Source organism: Ooceraea biroi, chromosome 7 (assembly GCF_003672135.1).
Source record: "Ooceraea biroi isolate clonal line C1 chromosome 7, Obir_v5.4, whole genome shotgun sequence".
Classification (NCBI taxonomy): domain Eukaryota; kingdom Metazoa; phylum Arthropoda; class Insecta; order Hymenoptera; family Formicidae; genus Ooceraea; species Ooceraea biroi.
Genome location: NC_039512.1, coordinates 4,454,967 through 4,479,992, shown reverse-complemented (window position 1 = coordinate 4,479,992; position 25,026 = coordinate 4,454,967). Strand labels below are relative to the sequence as shown.

The following is a 25,026-nucleotide window of genomic DNA, read 5'->3' as shown; positions in this document are numbered from 1 at the left end:
ATCTCATTTCTGAATTCGATAACGTCCTTGATCGAGTTCGCTGCTGCACAGATACTCATACACAAACGGAGACACAATAAATTAACGCATCAGAGAGGGGGTTTTATTCGACTAATCGTCAAGGCCGTGCCTCTAGACATTAATGTTAACTAGACTATGACAAGTATGACCTTTTTATCAAGTATTCAGAGAGATGAATCGTTTAACCGCTCATTTTATCGCGCCGGATCATGCATTCTGATCTCGTAATCTTTTAAGAACAAGACAAGCCTTCCCGTAACTTGTAGATTCGTGTTGAGTCGACAACTCTTTATATGATAAATATATAAATTATCGATTCGAGCAACGTAATCTTTAAGTTAACATTTGCGTCGAAAATACTACTTATGTTTCTTTATCCTAATTTATCTTGATGCGCCTAAACAAATTTACCCAGGCAACCTTCCAATCTTCGTGCAAAGATAAAACTGATCGAACTGTACAAATGTGCTGTGCGAAGAGAAATCGATTTATATTGTGCTGCAAAATCACGCGTTGCACAAATAAAACGATGTTTTCGAACTTTGGACTATAACTTCAGTGTGAACACGTCCTGTTATGGGTCACCTGCTACTTTTATGTACATACATGTCGTACCTCAAGTTAAAGATAATGATCAACCTAGAATTGTCGAAATTGCAAGAAGTCCAAGTTATTCTATAATAGCTTCTCCAACGAAAGTCTTTCTTCGGACAATTCCAGGATGATCATCAGTCTTAAGGTAGATTACGTCATATACCAAATGTACCAGAAATTCCCGATAGTATGGCCTCAACATATGTCGATATGTTCCTAACGTAAATCAATACGACCTGAATCTAAGCTTGTATTATAAAATCCAGAGCATGTCCAGATATTAAAAGAGATATTGGAATTATCGCTAATTCGTCGAACAAAGTAATGGCATGCCATCGTTTATCGGCACTCAGCAGTCGTCCCTTTATCGCTTGCATTTCGTATACTTTACGACATATATTTCTTTCATTGTAATACACGATGATCGGGTAACGATTAACGTAAATAATCGTGCATAATGGCGACGATATATTGCAGAAAGTTTCTGATACATAGTATTAACAGTTTTGTTTCGCGTTCAGGAAGTCCTGAATATTATTGACGAATTATTGCTACAATTAATTATTTATCCATAAATGGTATTTAAAAAAGAATATGTATGACATACATTTTCATGTGTATCAAATAATAAAGAAATGTTATAAGAAGTTAAATCAATTTCGGTCATTTGATTTGAATCTATCCTTATCTATCTTCAGTTTTAGGATGGATAAAACTGTAAACATTATTTCTAGAATTTTTTAAATTTACAGCTTTAGTATTTTATTTCTGCTTGTAAAATGCAAGACAATATGTATATTCACAATAATATATTAACACATTTTATACGAAATTAAAAGTATAAAATGTATATTAAACGAAAGTAAAAATGTTGCAATTGCAAGTTTGATGATTTTTTTATATCCCGTCAGAGAAGAATGAACAAAATTATATCTCTGACGACATATATAACGTGTATGTTTGATAGTAAACCGTGTAATTTGTAACTGTAATCGTTACCCCTTGTTGGGATTCGCATTCGCTCATAACAGCCGAAAAATGTTTTTTTTCAACGATCTTTTCAATGATTTTCTTTTTCAATGATCAATCCCTATGCTTACGTATATTTTACTTACCTAAGGACACCGATAGAGACGCGCACACAATACGCACACAACACGCACGTGCGCGTACATGTGTGATACGTATATGCATGCGTATACATCACAATTCGCGTCGAGGTACACGCCTCACTATCATTAAATTGTGCATACGACAAACATGGTATAAAAACTAGGCACAATACAAGCTGAAACCAATAGGACTTTCTGTTGCCTCGCTCAAGTCGGATTCTTTGTTGCAATTTTGCCTTCAAATCAACTTATGCACGTTTTCCACAGAGAGAGAGAGACCAATTCGAGCGTCCCTCTCGTAAACGACTTGTTATAAAGCTGATCTTCCTAAAATCTCCAGTCTAAAAAAACGAATAACCGTGAGCAATGAACGTATGCGCATGTACGTATTAGTCTCAAATAGCAAATTCGCTGAATGAGCGAAAAAAACAGCCAAGTTATCAGAAACAGCCGAACGGTATTTCTACCCGTGCTCCTCCTTTCGAGCAAGACACAAGTAACTAATGAATATCAATGATAACTTTACGACCTTAACTTAGAGCTCTAAATCTCCCTGCCTATAATCTGCGTATCTCAGATTGTTCGTTATTAGATAAATAAGTTGACGGATTAACATACAGACGAGGCTTAAGTTCTCATCTAGAACAAATCACATCTTAGCTACCGATTGGTCCATGACCAACGTCTATAATGAGTATCAGGTGCTCTTTTTGCTCGTTGAGGGAATTCCGATGCGGAGTATGCTAGACCCGGGTCGGGTTTCTTCGTTGCTACTCCGCCACTATCCCCGAATGAGTCTTTACCACGAGAAACAACCACGCGACTTTCAACGAAGGACCACGTTTATGTATCTACGTTGAGCAACTTTTTCTCCCCTCTGCTACGCAAACGAAACTGCGGCGAAATCATACACGGTAATTCGTCGGAGTTGTTCAGTACGAACCGGAAACGCGATTGCCGACCTACGTTATAATTCCGCGTTTGTTTCCGTCTCCACCTCGAGAAATACTTCGGCAACGCCTCGCGCAATTGATTGTCCTGGTGAATTCAAGTCATACGACTGAATAGTGTTACTTTTGCAATGCCGCGACGTCTATCCCTTTAACGTTGTATTTAGCGTAACAGTTACACGAGTAAGTGCCGTAGGGGTGCTAGATATAATTATAACAAAGCTACATGTATCTAAAAAAAAAAGATAATATTACGTTTAAGTATTTGCACGATTCTCTCTAATAATGTATCTTATATGCAAAACCGAAATAAAGACTGGACCGAGTAAAGAGTTAAAAATGATTCGCAGTTACGCAATTACGTTCGTTTTAACTTTACGATTACCCTCGAAGGTCCTACGCGTCGCTCTTTCGATTTCTATCTCTTATAATGTCATATATTATTATTACTAGGATATAACGTGTCGCCCGTGTAACGGCTGTCGTTCCTCAACGAGTCACACACGTGCACGTCGATTGTGATAATATATCTTAATATTCGCTTTCCGAGTTTTATGCATAAATGTTACTCGCTAAGTACTCGTCTACGGGGTTGAAGGGTTCTATCGTGACGATAATATCAAAGTAAACCGGGTCTCTAAAACGTGTAACAAACGTATCCTAACGATATTACTAGACTCTCCACGCATTTTGATCATTCGCTCGGGCTCCCTGGCCCGGCACGACGGACGCGTATATCGCGTTTTACATCCGTCCTGCTTTCTTTTTGCCGTCGTTGGTGTCCATTTCATCGATCATACCCGTATATAATTCTCGATCCCGATTGCTTCTCGATGCGATATCAGTGAGTAATCGCTGTCGTTGAATCAAGATCAGTCATAAAGGCCAGATCAAGTCGTCGATCCGCTTCGCGAGTTCCGTTGATCCTCGCTCGTATGGCGAACGTCAAGTCTAGAACGCGTAATTGATCGCGTCCGCACGAGCGCTTGTCGCGCGCTTGTTTAATAAAGAACGATAGGTCTATCAATTTTAAGTATGTGCTCAATTCCACGTGACTGGAAACTTCCTTACGAATCCTACTAGCTCATGCCCGAACGAGCGTCGCCGCGATCACGCTCTCGTTTTCTGTTTCTCCCTCGGGCGTGTCAATTTAACGATCGTCATCACTGTGTCAACGCTGCTGCCGTCGACGCTCCATCTCATCCTTTGTCTCGGACATCTCATCGTCCTCGTCGTCATCATCTATCTCCAGGCTTTGACCCTCCGTCAACAGAGGCGGCGGTATGTTCGCCACGTCGAAACTAGAATCAGTACTGGAGACAATGTGACCATCCTTGACCTCGAGGTCAACAACTACGCGATGTCGTCTTTTAACATTCTGCTGCCGTTTTCGGCGAAAAGCTCTCTGACCCCTATCAGGCGTATGTGCCGGACTGTCCATACTCGAGGACGTGTCGCCTTCGCTTTGCGGGCTGCGACTAGACGAATACGGCATCGTCTTTGTTCTGATTTGCGTTCTGATCGGCATGGGCGGACTGGACGTGGTCGATTCACCGCTCAGGCTTGTCGTGGAGTAATACGGGGTCGATTTAGCTCGGATTGGTACCATTACAGGTCGTTCAGTGGACCGAGTGCCCTGATACCTGCCCGACTCGTGTGAACTCGGCTCCGAAAAACCGCGATCGAATTTGCTTGTCGCCTTCGTTGGCTTCTCTTCTGTCGGTACGTCCCTTCGCTCTTCAGAGGACCAGTCGTCATCCGCCGTTCTTGGCTGCAACGTGAGATCGGCGTATTTCTCATGCATGTCTTCCGAACTGTCACCACGACCGACTTCCATCCGTACTTTGTCGCTACTGGAATACTTCATAGCGGGCACGTTATCGTATAGCTGATCCTCTTCGTCCTCCTCAGGGATCGGTAGCGCTGTGTCGACACAAAGCGTCTCTTCATCTGGAATCATTTGGAAGTCATCATCATCGATGGCTTCGTCGTACTCATTTCGAAGGGTGATGCGAGGTGGTGAGATGTCAGTGAATTCCTTGTATACACCCTGTTGCTGCTCATCGTCGTAATGAGAGAGTCGACGATGATCGTCGAATTGGCTCTCGATAAACCGCCGGGCTTCATCGAACTCATCACCACGCGTTCGAGCTTGATGAGGATCGTTGTCATCGACGGTCTCGATTTGTAAAACTTCGCACTGTTCAACTGCGGAACCAGTAGCTTCATCTTCAAGCTGATGCAATGGGGAGGTAGGTGTCTCGGGTGGAGAAGGCAGTGGTGGCGATATAGGTAACGGCAACGAAGACGGAGACGGTGGAGACGGTGGAGAAGGAAAAGAAGAACTGTCAGCAGTTTGACACTTCGAGTTCGGCCTCATGCTGGTGGCACTTCTTTCAGATGTCGTAGTGTCGCTTTGGCTCTTGTCTGCGGCCGCTGTGGAATAATATTGCTGCGGTATCACTGTCGTGCTACCCGACCAATCGGAGATTGAGGCACCCAGTTCCGCCAGTGAATTATCATCGGATTTCGTGCCAGAATACTGACAAAATTGGCGCACCGTATTATTTGAGCTGGACCACTCGGACATGGACAAGCCCATTGACGTGTCCTCACTGTGCGATGAGCCGGTTATGTACGAGTTCGACTTTGGCTTTACCACGATTTTCACCGTACCATCTACCGTTGCGGACGGCGAACTCTGTCCGTCCTCCAAAAGAGTTGAATGCAAATCATCGTGCAGAGTTCTGTTCTCATCACTGGAATCACTATCCTGTTCCGCTCGAACGGGTGTCTCGGTGCTATCCGTAACGGTAACTTTAACAGCTTCCTCTGGCTTGATCTCCATATAAAATGTCTCCACGTGACTCACTACTGGTGCATCGAACACAGGAGAACTCGGTGGTGATGGCCAATCCTCGGAACTTTGCAGTTGCAATCGTGACCTTCGGTTTGTTCGTGGCGATTTCGTGTCATCTTCTTGCATGCCAACTACATCGATGGGAATGTCCGGTAACTCTGAAGATGTCCTGCGATCGTCGGAAACAGACGGTAGTGCCGTGCCGGACGGAGGATCCGATGACAGAGACGGTTGATGATCACTCGACATTAAAGATTCGTCGTCGAGACTCGGCGATCTCGAGCTAGGTTTGAAAGAGTCCTCGAAATCACTCTTATCTTGTTCCGACGTGGTTGATCGTTCTGATATTCTAGACAACGTACGAGAAAGCGAGAATGCACCGTAATTAGCCAGTATCTCTGGTCCAATGGGATAAATAAAAGTGCCAGGAAAATCTGCTAGGTCTTCTTGGAAACTGTCCTCGTTCTGACCATTGCTATCTTCGGAATGCGATTGCTGCATATTACTCTCGTCGTGAGGTACGTCTTCCAGACTGGAACTACCGGAGCTCTCCTGCGGAAACGATTTCCACGTGGTACTCATCTCCTGCTTCGGAGGAGGTTGCGAGTCGTTGCTGTTGTCGTCATCCAGAGAACTGCCAGTACGAGCCCCTTCGATCATAGCAATCTCTCGACGATCTATTATGGGTTGTATTTGACCGATTCCCAATGGTCGGGCAATGGAACACGAGCTAGAATCTGGATCTTCTCTGTCCGGTGTCCAAGTGTTAGTTATAGTGCTTTCTTCGCTTCTCGAGCGTTCGGTACTCAATCTGAGCTTTCTATCAATGGACAAACGATTGGCGTCCGCAATTTCAATCGTATCTGTGGCTTCTTTAACTGGCTCGTCTTCCGGTAACTCTTCCGCAGCCTCTTCGTCCTCCCTTTTCATTTCCAGATATTCCGGTGTTAGTTCGACCTCGACTAGTGTCTTTTCGTCCATTTTATCAATACCGTAGTCCGGTGAACTCAGTCCACTGTCTACACCGCGCATTTGCATATCAAGCGCATCGAGCGTATCTTCACTCGTATCGAGAGAATCAAGTGGTTTGTTTTCCTCTTCTTCCCGCTCGTCGATCTCTTCTCGTCCCTCTTCCTCTTCCTCATCCTCCGGATTCACTTCATCGTCAGAACACTCTTCAATAGATATCTGTATTGGTGACTTGGCCATATCTTGAAATTCGTCCTGATCATAGTATCCGGAGATAAATTTCTCATCTTCTCGGGCTGCACTTATAGTTACGTCAGGAACATCGTCCCTCTCGGACTTGATTTTCGTATCTTCCGTTTCAATATGAAGATCCTCCGAATGAGATTTCGTTGATATTGTTTCGGCATTATTTGATTGTTTGGTTTCTTTCGACTTACAACTAACAACTTCCGTGCTACCGCTCTTCGGAAGAACCGCCGATTGATCTTGACTTGATTGAGTACCTCTAGGCACGTTAATCTTCACTTCGGAACTCTCCTGAGAAACTTCCTGCTCAGCGCCGGACTCCGCGGAACTCTGATCAATGAATTTCGTCGCTTCTTCCACTTTAATACTCCCCGCAATATTTGATGTTTGCGTTTCGTTTCCGTTAATGTAACTCCTAAATGGCATCTGCTTACCCTCTTGCTCATAAGGTATCAGATCGATACAGGTCGCGATCTCATTGCATTCTGTTAACGGTGATTCCAAATATTGCGCCGAGGTTTCCGTGACGGACAAGGAATCGGTATATATTTCCGGAATAGTTGTATGATCCGTACTGTCGGATCGATGATTCGGAGAAGCCTCCATCTGCACCGATTGTGCCTTCGATTGTGCCACACTCGCACCTTCAGCGGCATTCTCCTGATCCTCTAGATTTTCCGACACATCTACTGTATCATCTTTGCTGGAGAACGCATTCGTCGGTGGCAATCTATGCACGGAAATCACCGCTGCATCTAAAGATTTCGCACGTCGCTGTGCTGTAGGTGACTGCGTTGCACCTTGACGTTGAAGCGCACCGATTCCACTACCTTCGGAGAGGCCAAGACGCGCACGAGCGAACAGTATCGGCGTTTGTCCAGGCTTACGTAACATCAACGGAGACTGGGTTAAATCTTGAGCAAGTGCCGCCTTCTTTATACTTTCTTTCGCTGTCTCCTTACTTGGTTCCTTGCCCGATTCCTTAACCGATCCCTTGAGCTCAGCTGCTGCAACTTGTTTAGAATTGGTGGGTTGATCAATCACTACGTCAGGTTTGACATGTACTTTAGACTCTTTCTCTTGTTTAGACTGTTTCTCAGCAGCTTCTACGTTACTTAATTCTGCTTTCAAACCTGTTTTACCGCGCGCCGACTTCGCATCCTGTTTCGATACCGCGTCTTTCGTCACAGCAGATTTACCTTCAACCTTCGAGTCCGCTTTAGCGGCAGTCTTCGAGATAGTTCTCTTTGGAGATATTTTCTCCACCGAATCCTTTTTCTCTGTACTTCCCAGACTTTTCGATATTCCCAGCGACTTCGGTCTGGATTTCTCCGACTTCGTACCTTTAATCAATTCGTCATCGACAGACGCTGATTTCGCGCGAGTTCTCGTCTCTTCTTTCTCTTCCTTCGATGTTGAAAATGGTTTATCGGACAATCTAGTTACGGATTTCGATCTTGCCTTTTGAACAATGCTTATCTCTGGGGCTACGTCTGTCGAATCGATTATTATAATTTCTTGTGGCATTTCGCCGAGTTTTAATTTGGATTTATCAATTTTCGTATTCACCACCGGTGCACGTGACTCTTTCGATGCACTCTTTTTCAATGGCGGTTTGTCACCTTCTAACGACTTTGATTGTTTCTTGAAATCTTTTTTCGGTTCAGATTTCACTTTCTTCACTCTCTTCGGGGAAACGTCTTGTACGAAGTGTTTATTTTCAACCTCCGGCGAAAGCAAAGTATCGATCGGTGCCTTCTCTTCCGCTAGAGACAGAGACTTCGACCTCAATGGTTCGTGCGGTCTCAGCATAAAGGGAACGAATTCAGGAACTTTAAGACTATCCAACTCTAAAGCAGGTTTCACAGGCACTTCATCCAAAGGCAAATCGGCGACTGGATCCACGAAATCATCAAACCCGGTATCGATAATCTTGGGTCTTGATATTTTTGTCGCGGAATTTTTATTAACTTCTGAGAATTTCGACTCTATCCTCTCCAAAATACGTTTCGTCTTTTCAGGAATACTTAACTTCTCCAATGTTTTCGGTTTTTCTGGAAGTGGTGGTTTTTCCGATGTAATTTCGCTTCTCGTTGCCGGTACATGCACTTCAGCTACTACAGACTGTATATTGCTTTTCTTTTGATCATCGTCGGATATAGACAACTCATCAAATGTTTGTTTTGGAGAATGGTCTCTTTTAACCATTGTCAGTTCAAGATTTTTCACTTGATCATCTAAAGAAAACATTGTTTTATCGACACCTCCCATTATTCCATCGCCAGGAATTTCAGGTAACGGTATTTTCTCGATGCTATCTTGTTTCTCTAAGCTATCATCCGGTGTTTTCAAACTGTCTTTCTCAATTTTAACTTTGCGTTCTAGATTTTGCTTCATTTCCATGCTCACGACATCAGCAAAGTTTAGAGCGCCTTTTATCTTGGTATCCGTCGGTTTCGTAATTTTAGTGGGACTTCTTGACGCACCATCTACAGATTTTTTCTTCTGTATCACTGAAATAATAGTTACATTAGGATCAGTCGGCGATTTTTTAGGCGAGCGTTTCTCAAGTGCCGAGATGATAGTAACGTTCGGTTCTACCGGCGACAATTTTGACGGTTTTTTATCTAAACTCGAAGATTTTTTACATGTGTAATCCTCAATAATAACATCAGCTCTGTTTCTATCCAACGAGCCGCCCTTTGGCGAAAGTTTATCGGGAGATTGAGTCTTTACGTTCGTCTTGGAAGGACTTCTCTTGGTTGGCGATAAACTGCAAACGATACTCTTTGGATCCGTAGGCGAGAGTTTCGACGTTGGACTTAAAATACTCCTCGGTTTATCCGAGGGGCTCAATATAGATTTCGGTCTTGCGGTAGTAATCGCACCGCTCTTTGGTTTATCCGGTGATAATTTATTGCTAGGCTTGTCTGTCGAAGAAAGCTTGGTCAGATCGAAGCACGTGATGTCCGTCACCATTTTCAGCGGCAACTTCGGTAAATCCTTGGCAATGCTCTTGATGTTCCTCGAAGTTTTACTACTATCCGACTCGGATTTCTCGTCGGATGCCGTACCGTTCATAACGTGTCTCTTATGCAATGTGTATGGAATATCGACATTAGCCTTTTGTATAGCCGCGCTGTCCGAGAATGGCTCTTCATCGCCTGAATCGGCGGGAGTCAGATCTATGGATTTCTGGTGCATCAACATATGCCGCTTACTGTTGGACCCTAATCTTTGTCGCGCTGGATTTGGATCGCTCTTTGTACGTTCCACCGGTATGTGCCCAGGTAACGCGGTTTCTTCGAAACCTAGTACGACACCGCCGACAACTTTCGGCTCGTATTCGGCGAACACTGCCTTGGGTTTTAAATTCTCCATCTCATGCGGCACGCCTATAACGGTTTCTGTACGAGATTCAATGGACAGTTTCGCTTGTCGTTCGCGTTCTCGCCTCTCATTATCTTTTCGTGCTTTTTCCAAGCTCCTCCAGTCGTCACGCTCGCGCGGTTTCTCTTCCGATTTGCCTTTCTCAGACTTGCTTCTGCTTCTCTTTTGATCCTTATACTCCATTCTTTCGTTTCTGCGCTCCATGCTGTCGAAGTCTAGGCATTCGAGACTTCTTCCTTCCCGTGACTCCAAGCGTCCCAGATACCTTCGCTCGCGCGAATCCAATTTTTCCAGACTTTTTCGTTCGGCGCTCCTCGATTCCATCTTCCTTTCGTGAGCTCGTTCTCTTTGTTCGTAACGTTCTAAGAATTTTAAACGCTCAATCGCTCGCGGATCAAAATCAAACTTCTGAGAGTCTAATCTCTCTATGCTCATTCTCCGTTGTTCCTTCATAGACAATCGTTCGAATGGACTTCTATTGCCGGAATCGAAACGTTCCAAAGTATGCCTTTGGCCGTAATCGATAGAAGCTGCTCTACTTTTCCTCGACTCTCGAGAATCTATTCGCTCGATACTTCTCTCCCTACGTTCACGCGAATCCGAATGCCGATAATTACTCCTCTCCTTGGGACTTTTTAGGTACTCCATACTGCTGCGTAGCCCTTGAGAGTCTAAACGATCGACACTCTTACCGCGCGATTCATAAAAGTCATTGTAGTAAAAGGCACTCTTTTCCTGCGAGTCCAACTGCTCGTAGCTTCGTTCGCGCACATCGAGCCGCTCAATGCTCCGACGCAACTCGCGCATATCGATTCGATCTATATTACGACGACTGTGGCCATCCGACTTCCGCTCACGTGAATCAAGCCTATCCATTGAACGACGCTCTCGCGAATCATTCTTATCGATCCGCCTGCATTCCCTCGAATAATCCCTCTCAGCCCGTTTTCGCTCCTCTCTCTCAACACTCCTACGTTCCTTCTCCTGCATTTTCGACAAAACTTTCTCGATTCTAGCGTCGGCGTCCTTCGATTTCCTATCCCTGGATTTATGCCCTCGACCTAAGCTACCTGTCTCAACGTACAGTCGCGGCGGATGATCGTCCAAGCTGGCAATACTGCGCGCTCGAATCGTTCTACCTCTCACACTGTGATCCAAAATAGTTTTATTTCCGTCGACCGGGCTCAAGTCGTCGTCGATTCGCGACTTCGGACGCATAATACCCTCGTCTCGCAAAACCTCCGAGTCTACATGTGTGATCTTGTACTTGGGTTTCAAGTTCTTTAATTCGTTTAGAACAGAAACTTTTTGTTTCTGCACCTGTAAAATAACGGGATCTTTTTTCGCGGAATCTTGATGCGGAATAGTCGTTTTAGATGACTGTTCCACGGAATTGGTATGTCTCGTCTCAAACTTGCGCTCTATCTGCGTGCCCGATCGCTGTATCCTCGATTCAGTGATCACGAAATCACTGTCTGCTTTGGATACGGCTGAGTACCGATCGATGGACTTAGTTTTAGAGTTCTTATGATCGATGAGCGCGGATTTGTATTGTTGTTTCTCAGAAGACTTCAACGATCTGTGCTTGACGAAGGAATCGGTTTCGGAATCCATTTGGAACATCTCGTGCTCGATTCCCTCGTCGCTCTGATCGGATATTGGTTCGTGCTCATCGTGTGGACTAGAATACGATTCCGGATATTCGAATTCATGCTCGCGTTCTAACAGCTCGTAAGAATCATGCGAGAGATCGTCGTGAGACAGATCTCCAGCGGGACCTGATTCCTCATGACCCGATTCGGTAGACAACGACGACGTTCCCGGGTAGGAACTGCTGTAGACACGTTCAGGGACAGAATCGTGATCTAAAGAAGGTAATTTCGAACTAGCGGCGCTATATGAACGATTACTCTCGTCATAACGTGTTATCGGGTTATCTAGTTCACCTTGGGAAGCTAATTGGAATGGATCTAATAGAGGCTCCGCAGTGGCCTTATCGTCCCGCGGTCGCGCTTTACCAGAATCCTCGAAACTAGAAGCGTACAGCTCGCGACAACTAGCCGACCGTTGCCAGGGGTATCTAGGCAGAGGTCGTGGTGGTGGGAATTCGGGGGGACTGCTGTTAGAGGGGCTGATACGACCTGTTGATGAAGTCCGTTGTTGGATGGTAGAAAGCATCGGCCGCTGTACTGGGACCTGGCTGGGGGTGGCTGGCGAATGGACGTCGATAGAGGTGAGCGTCCGAAACGATGTAGCTGTGTCTTCTCGACGGTGAATCGTCCCTCCCATCGAGACACTCGTCACAGTCGTCGGAGAATCCAGTGTCATCGAGCCGCATGACAGAGATAGAGCTGGGGTTGCCAGAGCTGTAAACACCGTATCACGCGACATAAATCTCTCGCTTCTCTAACATACACATAGTGGGATTTGAATCTCTCATGCGATTTTGCCACGTGACTTACGTTCATTATTATAATGTACATTGTAATTAACAAACCAGGCATTTTCTAGAAAAATGGTTTCATCGCGTGTGGCACGATACTTTACTTATTTTTACATCTCGTCACATAAACGATAATAAATTAATGCCTGAAGTTTCTACATTATTATAATATAATTGTATTATTATAACATAATAATTGATATTACTTCTGCATATATAAGCACATTTCTTCACTATTGACATTGAGTGATGTAAATTGCAAATTCACGTTATTTAGATTTCGCTAAATTTGTACATATATAATTCTTACGAACATAATAAATCTCACGCACAAAATTCGTTTGAAAACGATCTATTTAAAAGATACGCTATTCTACAATCTCTACTATATTACAATACTTCAGTTATGATACGGTGAAAAGAAACGAGGCTAGAAACAGGTGGACATAAATAGAGAGAGCGAAGAAATTAAAAATAAAGCGTTTGATGTGGAGGTTGGTGTCGGTCATGGTACATACCAGGATCGCCGAGGGGCAGGAGGGGGTGGGCAGAGATGCTGGAGCTGCCCATAAGGGAGCTGCTTGGAGTGGCCCCACGATAGCCTCCCCCCTCCGAGCCCTGCAATGCCCTACCACCGCTAGTCTGCCGGAACGAATTGGACCTGCGAGCAAGAGAGAGTCAAGTTCAGCATCAGACTTAGGCTATCAAATGCCAAGCCTGTTTGGAACTAACTTATCCCTTCTTTTTCTCAATCGATCGATAACAGCAACCAAAAAAATAGCTTCTCGTTTAACCGACGATATGATACGGGGGACTGTGCAGAAGATACCGAACTTCTTACTAATTCATGTATTTTGAGAGAAATATGATGTATTAAATAAAAATACATTACATCTCTGATACGATACACGGTCAACACCGCCGTTAGTAGCTGATTTTTACTACAATAGAATGTCGTGTATAACATACTAGTTTGTGTATTAACTAGTATATATACTAGTTAGTAATTATGAAATGTCCGAGATATTGTAAGTGTTAAAGAATTATTATATTATCTGAATTATACCATATGAATAAAATTTAAGAACCTTTTTTTCTTTCTTTCGTAAAAAGACAGCCATTATTTTTATAATAAAGAACAATATTATAATATTATATATATCAAAAAGGGCTGTCTTATTCTTGTAGACATCATAGTGAATACATTTTCAAAATAGTAATACAAAAAATTTATATTAATCATTTGCGCGTTTGCATATAGCCATACGTGCATTAATTATATGAAATATAAGAAAAGTATTTTGCGTGTCCAAAAGCATAAATAAATATAAAGAGTGCACTTTGAAAATAAATATATCTAATGTATCTTTCAAATCTTAATGCATCCAACTTTTATAATCGTAGATTTCTTTTCGTAAATAATGTAAGATTTATGTAAAATTTGATTTTTGCATTTGACAATTATTACTTTTGAGAGATTAAAGTCGAGATGAATATAAATATAAAAATACTCCATATCGATATATATATTCTCAATTTAAATCCATCTAATAAGTCTCAATATTAATCATGAAAAAATACTGGCTACTTTGGCTCATTTGAAATGTTTAATAACGTCATACGCGTTATATTACTCTTCTTGTCAAGTAATATGTCACGTACGTAGGCGTTTTTCAACCGTGCATCGATATCGCACAGCGAATGAAAATCTGCCGGCAGTATACACAAATATAACTTCTTTATCTTTCTCAAATCTATTAATAATAGGCTATATTCTATTTTAGAACATTCTACTGCTATGGACAAATCTTGTTGGATAGAACTGTTAGGGCAGTGAAAAATATGGTATTTTGCGCTGTGTATTATATTAGATACAACAATAAATAATTAGTGATCACGCTATTAAGAGAGGGTACACTCATCATTCGGGTTTATCGTGCCTGATGGTGAGCCTGACTCCCCGCCACCCCTGTCCGAGCAGGCAACACTGACAAACGGAAATATAAAAATGGACGTGATAAACAACTTTCGCTACGGACATCGAAAGTTTGGGCAATATATACGTATGAATACCGACTTGTATTCCGGCAAAAGCAAGACCGTGCCACCTCCTATCTTACCCACAAGACTGATGCGATCATTAATAAAAACCTCAATGGTACAAAAACCAATATTAGAGGGGAAACAGTACGCAATGGTCTTCATGCACTATCTACATATTACACGAGTATCCAACGAAATTTTCTTCAATTATTCAACAACTTATCAAACTCTTGAATCTTATCAACTTACCTTTGAAATGTTTGCCTCTTCACATAATTGTCTCGAACAAATTCAACAATTTGTTTCTGTGTCTTGCCGCTATACCTGATATATAAATGCAATATATAAATAAATACCAAAATAAAGACCACTTTCTTTTCCTATTATAATATTCGATATACAATTATCTTAAATTCACATAGCACGTATTCTTAGGAAGCGATGTTTGGCATACCTGAATGATGATCCACGACTAAGCACTCTAGTTTTCTGCCTTACAACTCTCTTAACTACAGAGCAACGAAAGAAACCATGATTTTCTACACATTTTTTCCAAAAGTTTTTACACTCATTACGTCCCTCGAAGAAAAACTCGACTGTATCCTTATAATAGCCCTAGAAATAATAAGAAGATAAAACTTTCCACTGATAAAATATTACTTAATTCATGATTTATCTTTTTAATGTATATAAAGATATATTATTATTAAATATTTTGAAATACTCACATAACCTTCAGGATGTAATTTGATTAAAAAACGTTTCCGTTTAAAACTGATTTTTCTGATCTTGGCCCAACTAAATGTATTTATCTTAGTATAATTTTGAAAAACTACAATGCCCATATGTGCCACTGCGAGATTTAGCGGAACACTTTCATGATCCTAATAAGCAAAAGAACAAGATTATACAACTATATATATATATATATATATATATATATATATATATATATTCTTATCTTCAACATGTAATGATCAATATAAATAATATAAGAATATAAATCTTATATTGCCCACCTTAGCCGGATGCATTTTCATTCCATAAAGTTCGCAACGTCGAGCTGTCTCTAAAAGATTGAGATCTGCTTCTGCAGGAGACTGGCCTCTGTTAATATTAACGCAATTTATGTAAGACATGCATAATGTTAACAAGATATTGATAAAACTTGATATTTCTCTTACGCGTGTTTCTTGTAATTTTCCATAATACGTCGTTCCAATTCTTGATCCTGATGAGGCACGAATTTATATGTTGCTAAATATGTATGATCTGGATAATCTTCTATCGCATAATCTCCGCATTCAGCTATAAAAGGAAAAATAATGATCATGTACAAAGCAGTAGATCATAAAACATTCTTGTCATCTATATCATAACAATCAATGAATTTATACAGCTTATCGAAGAGAATTAAACGTGACATTAAATTTAATACTGAAAATCAACAATAATTACCCTGAATGATATAACTGGCCATCAATGCTGCTGTGTTATCGTTACATTGAAGTAAACCTTGAGCTAAATCTCGTTTGATTTGTAGACAGAATAAATATCTTGTAAACTCTTCCTCGAGTTGTGCAGGATCCGGTGTATAAAATTTAACACAGAACCTCAATAGAGGATCAATTAGAGACAGACCGACCTGCCTACATACTGGTTTCTCCAGATCCAACCAATACTATAAATATTGCAGTCTTTAGTCGTATAGTCTATATTGAAGTATATTATGAATTTACATTAAAGACTAACTCTTACTTTTGTTAAGTTTGGTTCTTGATACTCAAGACCAAAGTAATCCGCTTCTAAAAGGTTCAATTGCTTACAAACTTGATCAAATAACACTCTACCTAGTGCTTTTGCCTGAAACGTTAAATAATGAAATTTATATGATGTTAATGTGATACGCGATCAATACAAATACTAATTATAATACATTAAACAGATTAAATTTCCAAATATCGTCGATATTTGCATTGTGCTGGATTGCAAATAATTCAATAAGTTTGATACATAATACATTTCTTCTTCCCTTTCTCTTTCTCTTATTGACGTAATTAAGCAATTAATTATGTATAATTATATATAATATATTTAACATAAATATACGTGTTACACACACAGTATATGTTAAATGCATTTGTGTAATTGTACGTCATAAATGTATAGAATAATCTTATGTATAGAAATATCTTATTGTTCATTGCAAGACTCTAAGATGCTAAGAATAAAATTAATTCCTGAAGAAATATGTAACGCACGTTACAAGCATTGTAAATAAATAATCAATAAATGAGTATACATATTTCACATACAAGGATCCCCTATTTGATACATTATATGCTCCAGTAGCTCATTCTTCTGGAAGTATATGCACACATTATACAACATATATATTACAAGCACCTTGCCAATATATAAAAGTATATATAACAAATCAATAAATTTTTTTATCTGTTGAACGAAGTATTTAAATGGCTACGTTTAAATCTAAAACCTCTTGAAACTTTTAGAAGACTGAATCCAGTTTATTATTATTATGATTTAACACATCAGAATGTAATAACGTTACATCAAATTCTATTATCATTAACAGTAAGATAAGGAAAGTCCTGAGATACTTTATAAGGATCTAAAAGTGAAAATGTGGTGTCATGATCCGAAGTTAAATAGCTTCGTTGAGAAGATCCTAAGGGGCTTTGTAATCAATGACTCCTGACCTGAATACATGAAGTAAATAATTTAACGTGCCTACACAGCAAATACACACGATGATAGAACTAATGCACATACAAACTTCTTGATTACGTAAAAGAGAGAAAAAGAGAGAGATTATAAAGCGACGTTAGGTCAAATATATCAAATAATGCACATACACTTCACAGAGATTAGATTATATTGTCATAGACGTGAGCTTAGATCAGATTATTTAATAGCATTATATACATATACAGATGAAGTGTACACCGATACGTGATAGCGGTGAATGCAATAATAACGCAACGCGTTCAATTGGTATATAATGTAGCATGATAAAGGAACAATAAGATATTCAAGCGCCATTCAGCACGTATTTTAGCACATTTATTCCTATGATTTTTCCTGTGAGTTGTATTTATGAATAGTAGATGATACTGAGTACAATTCTCAACACGACGCGGTTCACATGTCTTTTGCACAATGCACATAAAAGCGAAGACAAAAGCATGCTAAATCACACGAAGCAAGACTATTGAATATTCTTGGCTCATATCGAATTATGAGTTCCATTATGATCCTTTTAAAGGCTGTTGCATCTTTTGTGTACATGGTACAAAAGCAAGCGTTCGAAAGCTAGTTACAAATGTTTCAAAGGAATGTTTCAACTTGATAATAATAATCCTTGATAACTTAATTTTTAGAGACTGGCTACGTTCTGTCTCTGTGCGTCTTAGCGTGTTACTGCAAACGGCTGAAACGCGCGCAACGAGAAAAGGAAAAGGAGTCATTTGGAGGTAAAATAAGCAGATTGCTTTACCTGCACTTGAAACATTGTAATAGTGTCATCCAACATCTGTACACGAACTGCGAGCATTTTTCCAGCTTTCCTCGGTGTCGCGGGAGGTGTTCTACTACCTCCATCCACACCCGCTGGCGTTGAATGACTGTGAGGCATCTTGGAGCCGCTTCCCTTCATGCCAAAACTTTCTATATCATTCATTTTGGATCATTCGTTCGTCGCTCTGCAGGTCGATCGTTGATGCGTGCCTTCTCAAGAATTCAGCCGGCAGATCCGTATTATGTCATCATCTGCAATAAAAGAGAACGTGTGAGATAAGATATCGCGCCGCGGACACGCAACAATGACAAAAGTTGAGCCGGAGGAGGAAATCCGACGAAGCCAATTTACGACGTAGCGAAGTTTATGTAAAAAATATCGACAGCAGGAGAACAAGGGCGGAGAAGGGAAAGAGGACGAGCCTGAATTGAGTTGATATCGGGAACTTGTAACGCGAATGAAACCAAGTACGAGCGACGCGTCTGTTCTCCCGGAAGTAGCTCTCGGCTGTCACCGCGTGTCCCCTTTAAAAGCACGTCGATTCATCTTAACGAGGCTGCGACTCGAGCACGCGGCACGGCGGTTAGGTACTCCCGGGGCGTACTCCGAAATACGGAATACGCGCAGAATATATCAGAATACGTCTGCTCGGCAGTGCGATGTGTTTACATAATGCGTCGCGCGACAAGCCGCGGCATAAATCACGCGAGGGATCCCGTCGCGGCTTCCGCGTGCGCCGTTCCGCGTTCCGGCTCCTCGGCTCTTGTGCGTCGCATTTCGCGCCCGCGACGACGATGACGACGACGAGGATGGTGGCGGCGGCGGCGGCGAATTACGGCGTCGACTGACTGTGACTGCTCGGCTCGTACGTCGCGTGATTAATTCGATCATCCAACGGACAGCACAACAGGCGTACGAGCGAGTGAACGAACGAGCGAACGGACGCGGGGAAAGCGAGGCCGAGAGCTAAACCAAGCGAACCGGCCGATTGGCTCCGAACAAAAGGGTTGAAAAACGCCACGATCCGACTGACGTAAGATCGGAAGGATAATGGGAGTCGGAGGAGGAGAAGGAGGAGAAAGAGGGGGACGACGTGCGTTAATGCGTGCACGCGCTCACGCGTTATGCCGCCCGCACGTCGGCGAGTGCGTGAGTGCGTGGTCGTCGTGTAATTGCGAGTTCCATCTCCGCGCGACGTAACCGAAAATGGAAGCTGAGACGAGTCCTCGTCGTCGTCATCGTCGAGGAATCGTCGCGAGGAACTGCCGCGAGAGCATGAGAAGCGTCGTATCGAGCGCGATCGAGCGAGAACTCGCGAACGACGAACCTCGATGGAGAACTTCCCGGATCCGAGTACGAAGCGAAGCGGAGAAAAAGCAAAGAAGGGACGAGAGGCGAGAGAGAGAGAGAGAGGAGACCGATGGGCGAGGATCTCGTTCGTACGTACGTCCGCCGGGTCGCCGCTGGTTGTGGCCCACTGCCAGCACGCCTCGACACGCGTCGTCAACCGGAGTTCATTGATCACGCTCGGATCACGCACTACCACAATACCGCTGCACGCACCACTGCCACTGGTCCGCTCTGTCGACCGCTCCCGCCCTTCATGCGAAAAACGCGAGGACCGACGAGCGTCGTCGTCGTCGTTGCGTTGTCGTTAATGGGTGGCGGTGCTCGCCGATCTCGCGGCGCCGCCCGACGTAGGTGCGGCGACGTGTGCGCGACGATGCTCGACCATCGAGCGCGTACGAGAGCCCCGAATCAGTGCCATCGCATACGCGCACACACGTATGCATGCGCGTAGAGCGTGCACGTATGCAGGAGCGCGCGCGGGCACGTACACACACGGTGACAGCCGACGTCTCTCGGTCTCTCAGCGCGAATTACGCGGATGCACGCAGCGGTGCTCAATCCAACGGTATTGCCGCGCTCAGGCTGCGTCGTGCCGCGCCGCGTACGGTTACAGTCGCGTCACGATGTAGGGACCGGTCGTCTATCAAGGGCGCGACGACGAAGGGCGGTGGCACCGGTCGCGCGGATCGCTGAGGTGACACCTGATATCGCGACCAACGAATACCTTCGCCAACAGAACTTTCTCTCCGGACCTGCGACTGTAGATAAAATTCGATATTTCAGGTTGGTCTCATAAATCCGAGGATAAGGATGAAAAGGTTCTGTCTATCGGTTACTTTTCATCATCCGATATATAGGTTTCTCTATTATCGATAATCGAAGAGCTACTGCTCGAGTTATGTTCGATTATAACTTTGCGATTGCATGTAGTCACTGTAGATGGATACGGCAAAACCATGTATTTAAAATTATCAATATTCTATATAAGTTTCTTTAACCTATCATTTTGTTGCTCTAAATTTTTTAATGTTAGCGATAAAAAAGATAAGGTTTATAAGAAGCTAATATGAGAAAATAAGAAGAAAGATTATAGTGTTCTCGTGAATATAAATGCCGCAATAATAACTAAAGTAGTAAACAATCGCACAATTTTAGGTGAGAGTTTTAAATTGTTTTCTGAAATTTTAGAGTTTTACAATTTTTATATGTAATACCATCACATATTTTACGTTGCTGATGAAATACTAATTATTGATATTATAGGGACAAGGAGGAGGGCAACAGGGACAAGGAGGTGCTCAAAGAAAACTGAGCGTGAGTAGTACAATGATGTATAGCTGCAGTTTTATTTGTATATACATTTTCTTATAAGTATTTTATTCTCAATAATCATCTGAGTTAATATACATGTAAAATTTCCTTGCGTATTTCACTGGTTGCCGTGGACGTGCCTGAATTTAAATGAAAATCATTTATATTCGTGCACCGTGCTTCTATTACTCCCTACTGTCTTACATATCTCTTCATTTTTTTTTCTTCATCTTAATGCGTTATACACCAGCTAAAAAGGATACTGCCGTCTATAGGTATTTTCTAAGTTCGCCCATTAATATTCATGGCTTAGCGCGTCTGTGGCTACCTCCGTGGATTACAAATAGGTGCGCAGAGAAGACTAAACAACTCGACGGGTCGGTCAGACGCGTCATTCTGCATCCACACTTCGTATTATCTCCCGTACGATTAAATACAATCGAACGTCTTACACTGGAAGTACCAAAACCGCCGTCTATCGCTTCGCTACTTTTCGCGATTGATGTCTGCTGCTTCTCTGCATACCACGTTATCGCTTCGCCCTGCTATCTTTCACCACCGCGATGCCAAATGCGTCCATTTCTCTGTCCCGGATACGTTCGTTCACGCGATAAAATTCCGGCGATTTCGAAAATAAGCCCCCACCCTCGCGTTCAGCCTCTATTTTCACTGCCTTCATGATTTTCTTTGGTATGCATGTATGTATGTATGTACGTGTATGTACCTGGCCAATTGCCGTGGATGGTAATGCATATTGTACGATGTTACGTAATCCTTACAGCCCTTACAGTCATTATCATCCCGCTGCGCTATTACAACTCTCCTTTGTAAAATTGTACATTCGGTTATGATAAAAATCTGTTAATGCTAGATCGCAAGATCGCAACGGCCACTTTTAACGGCTGGTGAACGTCAAGTTGACAATTCGACTGTTACATCCCTTTGACTTCTATCTTCTCGTATCATTCCTCTATCCCTGCGGCAATCAGCAGTGATCGGTACTGAATTCTTTACCTAGAAAAAGGCTGCTGTGATACAAATACAGAGATATTTGCCGGTCCTTCTAAAGTTAGATACCTTACTTCTATGTCACATTCGTCATCCAAGAGTTAATCAACGATCAGGCTGACAGGTTCTCCGATTTCGATCACGTTTCGACATTACAGATGTAACGAGATTGCAGATGTAATGAGATATAACGTGCAATTTGCAACTCTCGCGGTTACTCGGTATCAATCAGCCTAATGATACAAGTCTTGCATCAAATCCTAAATGCGTTCTGCTCGCAAACGAGCATCGATTGAGACAGATTACACAGGATAGACACGATGTTAAAAAGTGCAAGAGGATGAGTTTGTCCTGTCTCAAATGAGACAGGGAACAAAATATTTCTAATTCTTTAACGTCACAATTATTCCAAGAACTTGTTTTTTTTTCTATAATTTGATTTTCTTAACTTTGAGCCTCCTATAAGTAATGTTTACATGTTTACGATCGCATTACGAAAATATCTAAAAACTCGCTGCATAAAATGCAGATTTATCACGCTACAAAGTAAAACATTTAAATTTGTTAAGACGTGTAATTTCGATATTAAGGAAGTAACAAATGTCGTTCGACAAGCAGGAGCTTGATTAGGCTGATGTTCTACGCTTACGAATTGCAAATGCTTTGGTCGTGTTCCCTTTTCGTATTATTGACTGCTGTCTTCTAACGAGTAAAAAATACGCCCCGCCGACATTCCCGAACGTTTCGCGCTGCATACTGTTATCGCCCGCGAAAAAGTTCAAGACCGCAAAATCATCATGCAACATCATATCCCACGATGCGAACTTGTAGCGTTTCGTGGTCCGTATGAGCCACTTTTCCAGCCAACCGCGAATTCCAATATCGGTCATCTCCCTCGCGCTCGCGCGCGCTTCTGCCTCTTTAACTAATTACCAGAAATGCACTCGGTTCCAGTCTGACAATGCACGCCGAGAGAACAATACATGGTACTGAGATTCGAAACTTTTTTTGGCTTTTGGCACTATCTATTGCTTCTTGTATGTTACAGAATCGAAGTAAACCGCTAGCATCCGCTATAATGTTCCACGTATTTTCGTGTGCGACGCGATCGGAGATACGATGAGAAACTTCGCTTTTGGGGATCTTTTAGTGGATCATATGTGTTCGTCTTACAAAATGCGTTAACCCCTAACGGTCTGCATTATTTTTACAACAACGCTTGTCGCACCAGACGCATAGCGCGATCCACATTACGCAAACCTGGTTGATCCTCTTTCACATTCGCAAAATATGAAATCGTTTTGCGTCGCGTGTACTTTTTATTTCGCTCCTCCTGGCTTTCGTCTCTTTTTCCCCTTTGTCTTTGATCAGATCGCGCACCACGTCTGTTTTATTTTGTATGCGGAAAGCGCACGCGACGTGACAGATTTACCGCAAGAGGTATCGCGCAGTTAAATCACATCCAATATTGGACCGTTAAGAATTAAAAGTACTCGATACAAAATAGCCACTAGCATGGTCGACCTACAACTGTATAGCTGACAGAGGTCCTTACACGAATACATGAGATGAATGACACGAATACGCACATTTTCAGTTTACGAATCATGAGTAGTAAGACATTCAGATCTATTTGTACGCTAAAGAATGAGTCGACATGCATGCTTTTATGGATGCGCTAAGGAAAAAAATGCAAAACGTACGATTACACTTTTATGATAAAATAATCTCGATTTCACAGATTCGAGTTCTTCCACACACTCTCGCATTTACAATTAGTATTCGACGTAAGAGTTAGGGTTCTAAATAAATTCACGCGTCCTCCCAGGAGCTAATCCGCGTGTCCGCACGTGTGTGTTCTCAATGAAACGCAGAAATGCTGCACACTCTCTTGCCAGATGCATAATTCAGTGATGAGTACATTACGATCCTTCACTTCATGCAAAAGTGGAATTATTACAAGAGCCTGTTCTCAGACGAAATATATCGCGCCTTACAGAAATGCGTGCAATTCTAGCTAGAAGAGGTACAACGATTATCAAATAGCTTAATACACTGCTTACAATCTACTCGATTCGCTGTTACATCCGTACGTACGTTTGCATTCGCTTCGAACGAATTATGCATAAAATATCTGGAACATACTCAACTGCAGCAAATACCTTCGTGAAACAAAGATGTGCACGCCGCGGTATTAAGTACTCCCGTACAGGATTACTCGTTAAGCTATTCTTTGCATCGCCATATACCTATCCGATATTCGTTTTAATCAAAACGAACCGTGATAAAGCTGCCTTTGTAAAGTATCGATGCTCTTTAAGAGAGAATCTGTATCACCGTCGCATTTGAAATATCATTTCACAATGCGCAGCCAGACGTCCATTTATGGCACATCTTATGTCTTTGTGTAATATGAATAAATATATGCATGTATACATGTCGATGTGAATAAAGAATGTAAAAACTTTGGAAACTTTGAAGAACTTTGTTTTAGTTCTTTACTGTTGTTTACGTGTAAAAAAATCGAAAAGTTTTTATAAAATTGCCTCCAGAAGCTACAAGTAAGCTTACGTATTTTACTACGTATGTTTTATATTAAAATAGCTAGTAACTTTATATCTTCTATAAGTAACAAGTAATATAGAGTTTGACGAGATATCGTTTATTTCCACAATAACGAAATAAAAAAACTGAGCAAGTCTTTGGTCTTACTTCGAGATGAAAATTCGAAAGATAAAAACTGATATATCTCAATAGGAATATCCAAACATTTTAAAAAATTAACCGCAAAATCGCCATTCTGTAAAGTAGACTCTCTTATACAGTCCCTTTATAAAAGTATAGTCTCTTTATAAAATTATCTTCTGTAACAGAACCGTGACCTGTATCCGCAACTATACTTATCATATTGATTATTGCTATAAAAGTAGTATTAACACGTGGTAAAAATATCAAAATCATTAACATTCTAATAATAAATATATGAAAGTTATACCTAGATAGATATGACTTTTTAAAATGAATCTAACATTATTCTTCGGCGAAACCATCGAGATTACTCGAAATTTTCGAATAACGATTTCCGAAAAATCATTTTAAATATGAGATTGAAAAGATCACGAGAAAGAGATAGAATAATTAGTTTCTGATATGTTGCAACTTTGGCATAAACATACAAAACATGTCATATA

General features: G+C 41.8%; 1 protein-coding gene and 1 long non-coding RNA gene across 9 annotated transcripts in view; one reads left to right on the top strand and one right to left on the bottom strand.

Moving 5' to 3' along the window:
* LOC105277537 (FERM, ARHGEF and pleckstrin domain-containing protein 1-like) overlaps positions 1–20,116 on the bottom strand; it is a 32,644-nt gene extending 12,528 nt beyond the window's left edge. For 2 of the 8 annotated variants that reach the window (XM_026971206.1, XM_026971207.1), the window contains exons 1-10: positions 19,614–19,887; positions 18,146–18,417; positions 16,387–16,491; positions 16,087–16,309; positions 15,813–15,936; positions 15,648–15,735; positions 15,357–15,512; positions 15,083–15,243; positions 14,878–14,952; positions 12,284–12,508 (exon numbers count right to left, since the gene is read on the bottom strand). In XM_026971206.1, the coding sequence (XP_026827007.1) occupies positions 12,284–12,508; positions 14,878–14,952; positions 15,083–15,243; positions 15,357–15,512; positions 15,648–15,735; positions 15,813–15,936; positions 16,087–16,309; positions 16,387–16,491; positions 18,146–18,328 (1,340 nt within the window). In that variant the 5' untranslated portion in view covers positions 18,329–18,417; positions 19,614–19,887. The other 6 variants (XM_026971204.1, XM_026971205.1, XM_026971202.1 and 3 more) reach the window with 6 other exon arrangements.
* Positions 20,117–20,164: 48 nt separating this feature from the next.
* LOC105277536 lies at positions 20,165–22,165 on the top strand. The gene is made up of 2 exons (XR_893641.2): positions 20,165–20,299; positions 20,780–22,165. It is a non-coding gene; the product is annotated as an uncharacterized LOC105277536 (long non-coding RNA).
* Positions 22,166–25,026: the final 2,861 nt, after the last annotated feature.